The sequence below is a fragment of the Scyliorhinus torazame genome, chromosome 2 (genome assembly GCF_047496885.1).
Source record: "Scyliorhinus torazame isolate Kashiwa2021f chromosome 2, sScyTor2.1, whole genome shotgun sequence".
NCBI classification, from domain to species: domain Eukaryota; kingdom Metazoa; phylum Chordata; class Chondrichthyes; order Carcharhiniformes; family Scyliorhinidae; genus Scyliorhinus; species Scyliorhinus torazame.
The window spans coordinates 160,339,291-160,354,170 of NC_092708.1; the positions used below are offsets into that span (position 1 = coordinate 160,339,291).

The window sequence follows — 14,880 nt, forward strand, 5'->3', positions numbered from 1 at the left end:
AAAATTAAAGCGAGAGACATTTATCATATCTTACTGAATGGTAAAGCAGGCTCTCCTCCTGCTCCTAAGTCCTATGTTCATCTTTAGTCACGCAATCAGGAAGTATTTTCTTCAAATAAAAGGGTATGGAATCAAATTCCAAACCCCCAAAACAACTAAAATTTTCAAAATTGTGATCACTTTTTAAAAATTATGTCAGGGGATCATGGGATATGGATCAAATGTGGCTAAACTGATTACAGTTCAGCCATCTTCTAATTGAGTGTTCCTCTAGTCAAAGTCAACACAGAATTTGGTGGTTAGAAATAAAGGCCTGTTTTTAATTACCATTTATCCTCTTATTGTGTGTCACTATCCACACAGCTATCACCCAGGAAAGCATCCCAGGCAGCTGGAAACAAACCATGGCCCAGTTAGTGGGCCGAACCTTCTGAAATTTATGCACAGCTCCGCATTTCTGGCCCGGACTTCCGCACAAGGCCGTTTCAGAAATGCAAAGCATACCTGTTCTGGAAGTTCTCCTTCATAGTGCAGAATTGTCAAGGGAAGCCAAATCACGCCCCTTCTTACAGCACTAGATTTTGTATTTTGAAGATCTTCGTTCACGAACACAGAGAAGCTTTGGGACATTTAAATAACTTTTCAGTGTGTTAGTGAATGAGTGGTATTGAAGTGGGTGTGATGGGGAGTCCAAGCGTCGGAGTGGGATGGGAAGGCCAAATGTGGAGTTGGCAGGTTGGGCAGAGCCGGAGTGTCATGGGTGACTTCCACCACTTTTACTTCTTTCTCCTTTATGTTAATCCTCTCCCTCCCATCTGCTGAAGTACAGTTCCACTACCCTGTGGTACTTCACCAAAACAGCGATGATAGCAAGCTAATTAAATATAGGCAGCATCACAGCCAAATCAAATAAAATCTAAATTTATTTGCCCACAAGTATTTCAAGCAAGGCATCACAATAAGGAACAGGATCCCTCCTGCTATTCATTTTCCTCCAACCCTAACTCTTTTCAACACCCTGCTGTTGCCCAGGCTCGTCAGCAAAATCACCACACAGCAAGAGTTGAATTGGGACCTTATTCGTCCATGTGGTTCAACTCATCATGCCTGACTGAAATGATCTATCTGAAGGGATCTGCATCTGTGTTCCATTTAGAACAAGCGATGCGCGCTTTGATAGCTAGCAATTCTACCTACCTCCACTGGAAACACCTGGAATTACACAGAATATATTACACAATATATAGCACAGAATCAGGCTATTCAACCCAACCAGTTCATGCTAGCATTTAAGCCTCCTCCCATTTTCCTCATCTAACTCAAGGATAAACCTCCGTTCTGTTCTCCCTTGTTTATTTACATAGCTTCCCCTCAAATACATCTACTTTATTTGCTTCAACAATTGCGATCGAAGTTCGACGTCTATACCACTTTATGGGTTCCGTAATTTCTTCTGAATTCCCGATTTGATTTTGCTCTTCCACACAGGTGGGAACATACCATGTCTACTTTAGAAAAAGCGGTCATAATTTTGAAGAACTCGGTCTTTTTTCAAGGAGAGATCCAGCCTGTTCATCCCTTCCAGTTCTGATGTCATGTTTTTTTTCGCACTCTCTCTAGTGCCTCTAGGCACCAGGACTGCACACAGTTCTCCAAGTGTGGTCTAACCAAGGTTCAACACAAATTCCACTTAACCTCTCCACATTTCAATTCTATTCCTCTGGACAAACCCTGGTACTTGTTTTACTTTTGTTATTGTCTTATTGATCTGCATCATAACTCGTAACGATTTGTGTATTGTATTCTGAGAATTAAGATTTTTATTCTTCAAATAAACCAAAATATAATACTTCACACTTATTTATGTTGAAATTCATTTTCAAACTAAATACCTATTCTGTAAATGTTCTCAATACATTCTTGTAATTTGTTGTAGGACTCCTATTCACCCCCAATTTTGTGTCATCCACAAATTTAGAAATTGTTTTTGATTTCAAAGTCAAATATAAATCATGAAAAAGTGATCCCAGTGCTAATACTTGTGGGACCCAACTTTGCACTTTCTACCACTCTGAATAGAAACATGGAAATAGAAGCAGGAGGCCATTTGGCTCTTCGAGCCTGTTCCGCCATTTATTATGATTGTGGCTGATCATCAAGTTCAATACCCTGATCTCGCCTCCCCCATATCCTTTGATCCCTTTTACCCCAAGCGTTGTATCTAATTCCTTCTTGAAATTATACAACGTTTTGGCTTCAACTTACTTTCTGTGGTTGTGAATTCCACCAATTCACCACTCTCTGGGTGAAGAAATATCTCCTCACCTCAGCCTGAAAAGGTTGACCCCTTATCCTCAAATTATGACCCCCTAGTTCTGGACTCCACCATCGGGAACATTCTTTCTGAATCTACCCTGTCTAATCCTGTTAAAATTTTGTACGTTTCGATGAGATCCCCTCTCACACTTCTAAACTCCAATGAATGTAATCCTAACAATTTAGTCTCTCCTCATATAACAGTCCCGCCATCCCAGGAATTAGCCTGGTAAACCTTCACTACACTCCCTCTATAACAAGAACATCCTTCCTCAGATAAGGACACCAAAACTGCACACAATACATCAGGTGTGGCCTCACCAGTGCCCTGTACAATTGCAGTAAAACATCTCTATTCCTATACTCAAATCCTCTCACTATGTAGGCCAACATACCATTTGGCTTCTTTACTGCCTGAAGTACGTGTCTACTTTCAGCGACTGATGCACGAGGACACCAAGGTCTCGCACTCCCAATTTACACCCATTCAAATAATAATCTGCCTTCCTATTTTGCTATCGAAGTGGATAACCTCAAATTTATCCACATTATACTGCATCTGCCATGCATGTGCCCACTCATTCAGTCTGTCCAAATCCCACTGAAGCATCACTGCATCCTCCTCAGGGCTCACCCTCCCACCCAACTTTGTATCATCTGTAAATTTGGAGATCATACATTTAGTTCCCTCATCCAAATCATTAATGATAATAATAATTTTTATTAGTGTCAAAGTAGGCTTATATTAACACTGCAATGAAGTTCCTGTGAAAATTCCCTAGTCTCCACACTCCGGCGCCTGTTCGGGTACACTGAGAATTCAGAATGACCAATTCACCTAACAAGCACGTATTTCAGGACTTGTGGGAGGAAACTGGAGCACCCGGAGGAAACCTACGCAGATACGGGGAGAACGTGCAGATTCCGCAGACAGTGACCCAAGCCGGGAATCGAACCTGGGACCCTGGTACTGTGAAGCAATTGTGCCACCCACTGTGCTACTGTGCCGCCCTGTTCAATATTAATATATAATGTGAACAATTGGGGTCCGAGCACAGATCCCTGTGGTACCCCACTAGTCACTGACTGCAAATCTGAAAAAGACCCATTTATTCCAACTTTTTGCTTCCGGTCTGTTAACCAGTTTTCTATCCATTTTAAGACACTACCCATAATCCCATGACATATTAATCTGCTATGTGAGACTTTGTTGAAAGCCTTCTGAAAATCTAAATAAACCACATCCACTGGTTCTCCCTGGTCAACTCTACTAGTTACATCTCCAAAGAATTCTAGTAGATTGGTCAAGCATGATTTTCCTTTCGTAAATCCATGTTGACTTTGTCTGATTACATCACTGCTTTCCAAATGTTGTGCTATGAAATCCTCGATAATGGACTCCAGCAACTTCCCTACCAACGTTAAGCTACCCTTTAGCCCTACTGTCTGCTTTGTTTTGCTCTGACCTCATTTATTGGTCTATTATTTGACACTTTATCAAAGATCTTCCAGAAATCTGGATAAATTACATCCGTTTCCCCTAGTCTATTCTCTCTGTTATCTCTTCAAAGAAATTCAATGAGATTGGTCAAGCAACACTAACCCTTTTGAAATCTATGTCTTTGAAATTCATGCTGACTATTAATTATTTTATCTTTTGTTAATCTGCCAGTCCTCTGACACTACACCTTTTTCTAGTGAATTATTTAATGTGTAATAATGCTTCTGCTATCTCTTCACTAGAGTATTTTAAAATTTGTAGATACAATTCACCTGGACCTGGGATTATCTTCTCTTACTAACATTGCTCTTCTTTTCACCTTAAATGTGGTTATATAATTCTTAAATTTGGTTTCTGAAGCCATATCTAGGTGATCCATCTCCCTACTGAAGCAAAAATAATTTTCATATTTCTGTAATTTCACTATCACTACCTGCAATTTGACCCTATCCATACTTTTGTGACCGAATTTACTATTTATGTGCATGTATAATATTTTACTATTTGTATTAAATTCCTTGACGATTTAATTAATTAATTTAATTAATGGGCAGCAAGGTAGCATTGTGGATAGCACAATTACTTCACACTCCAGGGTCCCAGGTTCAATTCCGGCTTGGGTCACTGTCTGTGCGGAGTCTGCACATCCTCCCAGTGTGTGCATGGGTTTTCTCCGGGTGCTCCGGTTTCCTCCCACAGTCCAAAGATGTGCAGGTTAGGTGGATTGGCCATGATAAATTGCCCTTAGTGTCCAAAAGTGCCCTTAGTGTTGGGTGGGGTTACTGGGTTATGGGGATAGGGTGGAGGTGTGGACCTTGGGTAGGGTGCTCTTTCCAAGAGCCGGTGCAGACTCGATGGGCCGAATGGCCTCCTTCTGCACTGTAAATTCTATGAAATAATTTCACAGATTCTCATTGCCTTCCCACTATTGACTGGACTTCTCTCCCAATCTCTTTGTATCCTTTCTTGTCATGCTCTCCCCTACTGCCCTTGCATTCAATTTTTCCCTTCCTTCTTTATTCATCCATGTTGTTGTGTTCATTAGTTTGGTATGTTTTGTTTTTCGTTGAATATATTTTCCCGGAATCTGCTGAATATTTGAACCAAAACAAAAAGTTTGCTTACCTGTCTGTAGTTCCTTCTGTCCAAAGCCATTCGATGTTGCCAGAAGTGCTTGAAGAATGGAGGAAGGATTTCAGTTTTGATATAGTTGGCTTCCACGCCATCTGTGCCACAACATTGTTTCACCACCTACAAATAATATGTAAAAGTTATTACCAGAAATCAATACAGTTCTTGACAACAGATTCAACTAATCAGAGACTTAAACCCATTTTACAGAGCAATATCAAACTGATTAATCTTTGGATTGAAATAAACAATCTGAGGTTAGGTAATGAGCCAGTCTTCAGCCGAATCAAATTACTCCACATGATAAAAAAACAAAGCACACTGGGTGCAGCAAAGGCAGTAAGCCCTGATATAATCTTGGCTACAGTGCATGAAACATATGCTCCAGAACTAGCTGCAGCACCTGCAAAGCTGTTCCACTGGAGCTTCCATACTGGCATCTGCCCGATAATGTAGAAAATAGCCCAGATATTGTCCTGTCCACAAAAAGCAGGACAAATCCAATTCAGTCAATTAACGTCCCACCAATTCACTCTCAATCATCAGCAAAGTGATGAAAGGTGCACCAACAGTGCTACAATAACCTGCTCACTGACGCTCAGTTTGGGTTCTCAGAAATAGTTCCAGACCTCACCAGAGACTTGTTCCAAATGTGGACAAAAGAGATGGATTTCAGAGGTGAGAGTGTCTGCCCTTGACATTATGGCAGCAGCTGACCTATTGTGGCCTCAAAGAGTCCTCATAAAATTACATTTATTGGGCATTGGGGGAAACTCTCCACTGGCTAGTCATTTCTAGCACAAAAGGAAGAATTTTGTTTAAAAAAAATAAAAAAATTTAGAGTATCCAATTCATTTTTTCCAATTAAAAGGGGAATTTAGCGTGGCCAATCCACCATCTTTGGGTTGTGGGGGCGAAACCCACGCAAACACGGGAGAATGTGAAAACTCCACACGGTCAGTGACCTAGAGCCGGGATCAAACCTAGGACCTCGGTACCGTGAGACAGCAGTACTAACCACTGCGTCACCGTGCTGCCCAATTTTGTTATTGGTGCAGGTCAGTCATTTCGGCTCCATTCATCCTGCAGGATTTCCTCTGGGTATGTCCTCAGCTCATCAATTACTTTCCCTCCAATAGAAAGTCATACGTAGGGATAGCCCATACTGATTGCAATGTTCAGTTCAATTCGCAATCAATAAAGAAAACCTTGCATTTATAGAGCACATTTTATAACCATTGGATGTTTCAAGCACTTTAAAGTCAATTAAGTACTTTTGAAATGTAGTCACTGTAGGAGGAAACGCAGTAGCGAACTCCCAGAAACAGCAATGTGATAATCACCATATAATTTGTATTGATGATGCGATTGAGGGCTGAATATTGATCAGGACCAAAAGGGATAACAGTCCTGCTCCTCTACAAAATAGTGCAATCAGATATTTTACATCCACCTGAGCAGGCAGATGGTGCCTCGATCTAACATATCATCTGACAGTGTAGCAGACCCCAGTACTGCACTGGAGTAACAGCCAGGTCTTTTCTGCTCAATCCCTGGAGTGACTTGAACCCAGAACCTTAATACTCAGCAGCTGGAGTGTGACCAATGATCCACATCTGACAGCTTAGTTAAGAAAGTAGCCATTGCCACATGTAGCAAGATCTGGAAGCCATCCAGGCTTGGGTTGATAGTGGCAAGTAATATTTGCACCACACAAGTACTGGGCAACACAAGATAATCTAACCACCTCCCTGTGACATTCACCAGCATTATCACTGCTGAATATCCCACCATAACTTCTGGCGGGGTCGATATCACTGACCAGAAACCTACCTGGACCAGCCACATAAACACGGTGATTACAAGAAGCTGGGTATTCTGCAGTGAATCACCCACCTGCTGACTCCCCAAACCCTTTCCACAATCTACAAAATAGAAGTTGGGTGTGTGTGGTGGAATAAAATTGCCTCGATGAATGTAGCTCTACCTCAATCAAGAAGAGCGACATGGTCCAGGATGAAGCAGCCAGTTTGACTGGCAGTTCATTCATCATCTTAAACATTCACTCCCTTGACTACCAGTGCATCATGGCTACATTGTGTGCAATTTGCAAGATGCACTGCAGCAACTTGTCAAAGGTTTCTTTGCCAAATTTTCCAAACCTTGACCTCTATCACCTGGAAGGACAAGCATAGCAGGGGGAGATAGTGATGTAATGGTAACATCACTGGACCGTAATCCACAGGCCCAGGCTAATGCTCTGGGGACAAGGACTCAAATCCCACCACAGCAGCGGATGGAAATTGAATTCAATATAAAAATCTGGAATATAAAGCTAGTCTCAAAAATGGTGGCCAATAATTGTAAAACCCTATCTGGTTCACTAATTCCCTTCAGGGAATGAAATGTGTGTCCTTACCTGGTCTGGTCTACATGTGACTCCACACCCACAGCAATGTGGCTGACTCTTAAATGTCCTCTGCAATGACCCATCAAGCTACTCAGTTCAAGGGCAATAATGGACAGGCAACAAATATTGGCCTTTCCAGCGATGCCAAAATCCCATGAAAGCATAAACAAAAAAAGGGGACATGGGAACACCACCACCTTCAAGATGCACACCATTCTGACTTAGAAATATACTGCCTTTCCTCAGTGGCTCAGCTGGTAGCACTTTCGCCACTTAGCCAGAAAGTTGCTGGTTCAGATTCCCTCTCCAGGATTTGAGCACAAAAATCAAGGCTGACAGTCCCGTGCAATCCCAAGGCAGTTGAAGGTGCTGTCTTTCAGATGAGATGTTAAACTGAGGCTCCACCTGGCTTCTCAGGTGGATGTAAAAGATCCCACTGCACTATTTCGAAGCAGAGTAGGAGAGTTATCCATGGCTTTCTGGCCAATATTTATACTTCAATCTACATCACAAACTGATTATCTGGCTTTTTATGTGTGTACGTTAGCCGCCACACTTCCTACATTAGAAGTGACTACACTTTAAAAGTAATTAACTGGCTGTCAAGTGCCATGGGACATCTGGTTGTCATGAACAGTGCCATATAAATGCAGGCCTTTGCTTTTCTTCATTGGGTCAAAATTGCGGAACACCACAATTGACAGCATTGCGGCGAGCTGCTTTCTTTGACCCACTGCATTCACCAAATGGAATGCAGTGGGTCAAAGAAAGCAGCTCACCGCAATCTTCTCAAAAGCAACTGGGCTTGGACAGTAAATGCCGACCTTGTCAGAGCCACCCATATCCAAAAAATATTATATTCCATGGGACACTGAATTTCAAAAAATCACATCCGGGAGCTGAAAATTAAGAAACTAAACTACAGAAGGAAAGCCCAGCAGCGCATACCATTTCTTTTTGAGTATTTACCATCATGCTGAAAGTTGTTACCTTATAAAATATCCTCAATCTTATCATTATAAACTTGCCTTGAGCACAATCTTTTTCATTTCTTCATCGGGCGACTGAAACTCTCGGATAAGGATCAACATCACTTCACGAGTATAGTAATTAGCATATTCAGCATCCATGAGAGGTATAAGGTATCCAATAGCCTTTAAGAAGGCAGCCAGACCCTAAAACAGACAGTATTTATATTAAGTGTTTGGAAAATTATGTCGACGCATTGATACAAATCTCTTCTGATCAGAAAATTGTAAAATTCTGATTTCTACTTTGTAAGTTATGTAAAATGGCTTCACTATTGGGGAACGCACATTGCAACAGCCAAGTGGTTCACTATTTGGAGGGAAGAGTGTCTGATAAAGTTAACAAATTAATGGCTACATCAATCATGATATTTCTGGGCCATACTAATTTATTCAATTGTGGGGAAATCTCAATATATTCAAACTCAATGCTTAAATTTTGCATCCGCACATGTTGTTAAATACATCTTTTGTTTTGCATCACGTAAAAACAGCAAACACAGGTACTAAAAATATAAATCTTATCAAAAAAAGGTCAACTTCCTCAAGTTCTTCAGTGGCAGATATCCTTCACCTGTACATACTGTTATTCCATTGAATTTTGGTTATCATACAACAACATCTGGTCACTATCTGCAGTTAAAAGTACAGAAAGGTTTGTAAAATTATGCTCATGGTGATAATCTTACTTTGCCTCTGTGTTGACGAATACCCTTCCACAATGGTTTTAGAACAGAGTCAAATGATTCAATTCCATATGGGGTTGCAGCTTCAGCCAAGGCAGCAATAGCCAGAGCACTGATGGTTCGAACTTTCTGTTGTTCATCAACCAGACCTATGAGAAGGGAGCAATTTGTAAGATCAATTTAAACATCCATTTAACTTGTTAGGATATACTCAAATAAAGTCTCAATTTAAAACTCAAGAACTATAAATGGGTTTGCAAATAGAATCATAGAATCCCCACATTATAGAAGGAGGCTATTCAGCCTATCAATTCTACACCGACTCTCTGAAAGATCACCCCAAACAGGCCCACTCCCCCACCTTACCCCTGTAACCCCACCTAACCGTTGGACACTATGGGCAATTTAGTATGACCAATCCACCTAACCCGCACATTTTTGGACTGTGGGAAGAAACCGGAGCACCAGGAGGAAATCCACGCAGACACAGGGAGAACGTACCAACTCCACACAGTCATCAGAGGCCGGAATGGAACCCGGTTCCCTGCCGCTGTGAGGCAGCAGTGCTAATCACTGTGCCGCCCTGCAGTATCGGTTGTTTTATGTAGAAATGTAAAAATTTCAAATTAGACTATGCACTAAAAAGTCACACTACTAAATGGCTTCGCAAATGTTCTTAGTGCTAGTTTGGACAAATTTGTGCAATTTTTGCTACTTAATCAATACATACCATGTTCAATGATTTCAACCAAGCTCCTCAGATGAGGCAAGATGGCACAACCCATAAGGATGGCAATCTGCTGTACAATTTTGATTCCTGTATGCCGAGCCTGCCATGATTTCTTGCTCTTACACACAGCTTTAAGGAAAGGCAACAGTGATGGGATTCCCAGAGCAGAGGCGACAACAGCGAAGGCTCTAGCTGTTGTGTTACGTACATACTCATCCATGTTATCGATATCAGGACGCATTGTGGAAATCATTGTGGCAAGACCTGCAGCCTAAAAATACACACAACAAAACCCAAAACATGTCAAACCAATAGACAAGCAGATAAATTCCTTTGAGAATTTGATACTGGATTCAACAGAAATTCTAAGCGACTCCATACATACCTTTGCTAAATTAGAGATGATTTCTCTGCCTTCCACTCTGGCATAATAGTCCTCATCAATTAGCAATGGTTCAATAACCACAAGAATCTGTAAAAATGTGTCAACACATCTTTATTAATAAATAAAGCAATTATATTGGAGGAATGCATACTCTCCACTTGCACTTAATAGCAAATTAGAAAGAATCAAATGGAAACAGCCCAATCTGACTCAGTTTCTGATTCTCTCATCTTGAAGGAATGCATCTAACGTTTCTCACCACCTTCCAACAGCAGCACAGTTAAAACTAGGACCTCATGACTAATAATTTGACGAGACAGCACATGAAAGGATCCTATAATTACTTCTGACTGTTATGGTTGCTCCTCCCTTGCAGATCAAGAGAAAGTTTAATAACTACGAATTCAGGAAAAAAAGGCTGCACACCAGGTGTACCAAGATCATAAACAGCACATGTGCTTCTCTCACTTTCTAACAGAAATAGAGTCCTAGACTCCAACAGTTCATTTTTAAGTGTCACTCATCCCCTCCTCAACACCAATTTTCTTGCCTTGTCCAATGGCAGCATTGATTCGTGCTAACATGGGTTATACAAGGGCTTCCAGTGGTGTAATGTAGGGGGAAGATGCTCCCGCCAGGGTACTGCACTTTTTGCCTTTTTCTTTCAGTTCCACGGGGTATTTTCTTTTGAAAACCCACATAATTAATGGGCTAAGCATCCTGTATGACTGAAATGCCCAGAAATGTTAGGGGAAAGAAGGTGGTTAGCAGAAGTTTGTCGACGGAGTCGGACGTCTCTCAGAGTTCGTCAACAGAACTTCCGGTTGCGGCTATGCGGAGCTAAGTCGCACATTGGCAGCTCCCGCAAAAAACTGACTTTGGGGGTTTTTTTTCAGGGCCCCCGACGGCATTTTTTCGACGTTTCCCGCTGTGGGAAGGAGTACAATAGTTCCCCGACAGTGTATGGCTTTTACCAGGAGCGGGGCGACTAAAAAAGTGGTGGTGGACCCGAAGAAGGTGCGAGGGAAGAAGAACAAAATGGCGGCGGGCGGGGACAGGCAGCGTGGATGCAGTGGGCGCAGGAGCAACAGGAGGTTATCCAGCGCTGCTTCAGGGAGATTAAAGCGGACCTGCTTGAGCTGATGAAGGCTTCTATCGATAAGCTGCTGGAGACACAGACGGCCCAGGGAGTGGCGATCCGAGAGGCCCGACAAAAGATCTCCGACAACGAGAATGAGATCTTAGGCCTGGCGGTAAAGGTGGAGGCGCTCCACAAGAAATGGCAGGAGCGGTTCGAGGAGATGGAGAATCGGTCGAGGCGGAAGAATTTGCGGATTCTGGGCCTCCCGGAGGGGCCGGACGTGGGGGCCTATGTGGTCACCATGTTGAACTCGCTGATGGGAGCGGGGTCCTTCCATGGGCCCCTGGAGCTGGATGGGGCCCATAGAGTGCTGGCGAGGAGGCCCAAGGCTAACGAGCCTCTGCGGGCGGCGCTGGTGCGGTTTCATCGGTTCGCTGATCGGGAGTATGTGCTCAGGTGGGCCAAGAAGGAGAGGAGCAGCAGGTGGGAGAACGCGGACGTTCGAACATACCAGGACTGGAGTGCGGAGGTGGCGAAGAGGAGGGCTGGATACAATCGAGCGAAGGCGGTGCTGCACAGGAAGGGGGTGAAGTTTGGCATGTTGCAGCCGGCGCGGTTGTGGGTAACCTACAAGGACTGGCATCATTATTTTGAGTCTCCAGAGGAGGCGTGGGCCTTTGTTCAGGCCGAGAAGTTGGACACAGATTGAGGGTCGGGATGGCTGTTTGGAGATTGCGGTCGATATGTTACTTTTTGAGGGGGGGTCCTTTGCTCTTGTTTTTCTTCTTTCTGGTTCGGTGAGGGTGGTTAGGGCGGGTTGGGCACTGTTTTGGTAGGGTTGGTCGGGGTGGAACAGGGGTGGATGGCCGGCAGTGAGATGGGGCCCCGCGGGGGAGGGGGAGGCCCAAGTCGGGGGTGAGGGGACTGGGCCTGTAAAAGGAGCTGCGTCAGAGGTGGCGGGGCCGGGTAGGTTGAAAGCACGGGCTTTTTCCCGCGCAGAAGACTGGAGGGGGCGGGGAAACGAGGATTGTTTCCCGCGCTTGGGATGGAAGGGGGAGGTGGAGAGCCTGGGGATGGGGAAATGAAGAGGAGGGTGTGTCACACAATGGGATGAGTCGAAGGAGAGGTGGGAGTGGCCGGGGTCAGCAGGAGTCAGCTGACTTGCGGAAGTGCAATGGGGGGAGTAAACCAGCTAGGATGGGTCCTCGCCGGGGTGGGGGGAGGGGATCGAGTTGCTGCTGCTATGGTCAAGGGGGAGCTGGAGCGAGTGGTGGTGGTGGGGGTGGGGTGGGGGGGGGGTCGAGACGGGGGTCTGCCGCTGTGGGGAACGGGCCGGACGTGGGGTGCGGGCGCGTGGCTGGCCAAGGAGGGGTTCTGGCTAGTCGGCGGGGGAGAGGGGCGGGGAGCCCCCTGATCCGGCTGATAACCTGGAATGTAAGGGGACTGAATGCGCCGGTCAAGCGGGCCTGCGTGTTCGTGCACCTGAAGGGGCTGAAGGCGGATGTGGTCATGCTCCAGGAGACACACCTGAAGGTGGCAGACCAGGTAAGATTGAGGAAAGGGTGGGTAGGTCAGGTGTTTCATTCGGGGCTGGATGCCAAAAATCGAGGGGTGGCGATCTTGGTGGGAAAGAGGGTGTCGTTCGAGGCGTTGAGCATTGTGGCGGACAGTGGCGGTGTGTACGTAATGGTAAGTGGTAAGCTGCAAGGAGCGAGAGTGGTACTGGTCAATGTGTATGCCCCGAATTGGGACGATGCGGGTTTTATGCGGCGCATGTTGGGTCGGATCCCAGACTTGGAAGTGGGGGGCCTGATAATGGGGGGGGGAGACTTTAACATGGTGTTGGATCCGGCACTGGATCGCTCCAGGTCTAGGACGGGTAGGAAGCCGGCGGCGGCTAAGGTGCTGAGGGGGTTTATGGACCACATGGGAGGGGTGGACCCTTGGAGATTTGCAAGGCCGGGGGCTAGGGAATTTTCATTCTTCTCACATGTCCATAAGGCTTATTCCCGGATTGACTTTTTTAATATTGAGCAGGGCGCTGATAGCGAGAGTAGAGGGTACCGAGTATTCGGCGATAGCCATTTCAGATCACGCCCCGCATTGGGTGGACTTAGAGCTGGGGGAGGAGAGGGACCAGCGCTCATTGTGGGGCTTGGAGGTGGGGCTGTTGGCGGACGAGGTGGTGAGTGAGCGAGTCCGAGGAAGCATAGAGAGGTACCTGGAGGCCAACGATAACGGGGAGGTCAGAGTGGGGATGGTATGGGAGGCGCTGAATGCGGTGGTTAGGGGAGAGCTGATCTCCATTAGGGCCAACAAGGAGCAGAGGGAGAGGAAGAGGCTGGTGGGGGAAATGGTGAGGGTAGACAGGAGGTATACGGAGGTGCCTGAGGAAGGACTGTTGAGGAAGAGGCACAGCCTCCAGGCCAAATTCGACCTGGTAACCACCAGGAAGGCGGAGGTGCAGTGGAGGAAGGCTGAGGGGGCGATTTATGAGTATGGGGAGAAAGCAAGCTGGATGCTGGCGCATCAGCTTCGGAAGCGCGACGCAGCAAAGGAAATCGGGGGAGTTAAGGACAAGGGAGGGAGTGTGGTGCGGAGTGGGGTTGGCATCAACAGGGTCTTCAGGGACTTTTATGAGGAATTGTATCGGTCCGAGCCCCCACTGGAGGGGGGAGGGATGGGCCGCTTTCTGGACCAATTGAGGTTTCCGAAGGTGGAGGAGGGACTGGTGGCGGGTTTGGTGGCCCCGATTGGGCTGGAGGAGCTGACCAAAGGGATAGGGAGCATGCAGGTGGGGAAGGCACCGGGGCCGGACAGTTTCCCGGTCGAATTCTATAAAAAATATATGGACCTGTTGGGCCCGTTGCTAGTTAGGACCTTCAATGAGGCAAAGGGGGGGGTGGGGGGGTCGACGATGTCCCGGGCACTGATCTCCTTGATCCTGAAGCGGGACAAGGATCCCCTGCAGTGTGGGTCTTACAGGCCAATTTTGTTGCGAAACGTAGATGCCAAGGTGCTGGCGAAGGTCTTAGCCACGAGGATTGTGTGCCGCAGATCATCCACGAAGACCAGACGGGGTTCGTGAAGGGGAGGCAGTTGAACGCGAATGTGCGGAGGCTTCTGAACGTTATCAAGATGCCGGCAAGGGAGAGGGAGGCGGAGATAGTGGTGGCGATGGACACTGAGAAAGCCTTCGATACGGGAGAGTGGCGGTACCTGTGGGAGGTGCTGAAGAGGTTTGGGTTTGGGGAGGGGTTTGTCAGGTGGTTGTATGAGGTCCTGATGGCGAGTGTGGCCACGAACAGGAGTAGGTCTGAGTACTTTTGGTTGCATTGAGGGACGAGGCAGGGGTGTCCCCTGCCCCCCCTGCTCTTCGCACTGGCGATTGAACCCCTGGCTATGGCACTGAGGGAGTCGAGGAACTGGAGGGGGTTGGTGCAGGGTGGGGAGGAGCATAGGGTGTCGCTCTATGCAGACGACTTGCTGCTATATGTGGCAGACCCTGTGGGGGGGATGCCGGAGGTAATGAGGATCCTCAGGAAATTCGGGGATTTCTCGGGGTATAAGCTCAACATGGGGAAGAGCGAGCTGTTCGTGGTTCACCCAGGG

The 14,880-nt window shown here is 46.0% G+C and overlaps 1 protein-coding gene across 2 annotated transcripts in view; it reads right to left on the minus strand.

The window, feature by feature from the left end:
- Positions 1–14,880, minus strand: part of sf3b1 (splicing factor 3b, subunit 1) — a 93,451-nt gene that overhangs the window by 17,879 nt on the left and 60,692 nt on the right. For both annotated transcript variants that reach the window (XM_072478841.1, XM_072478853.1), the window contains 5 exons: positions 10,188–10,274; positions 9,803–10,073; positions 9,076–9,221; positions 8,387–8,533; positions 4,943–5,068 (listed from right to left, as the gene is read on the minus strand). In XM_072478841.1, the coding sequence (XP_072334942.1) occupies positions 4,943–5,068; positions 8,387–8,533; positions 9,076–9,221; positions 9,803–10,073; positions 10,188–10,274 (777 nt within the window). The remainder of the gene's footprint in view (positions 1–4,942; positions 5,069–8,386; positions 8,534–9,075; positions 9,222–9,802; positions 10,074–10,187; positions 10,275–14,880) is intronic.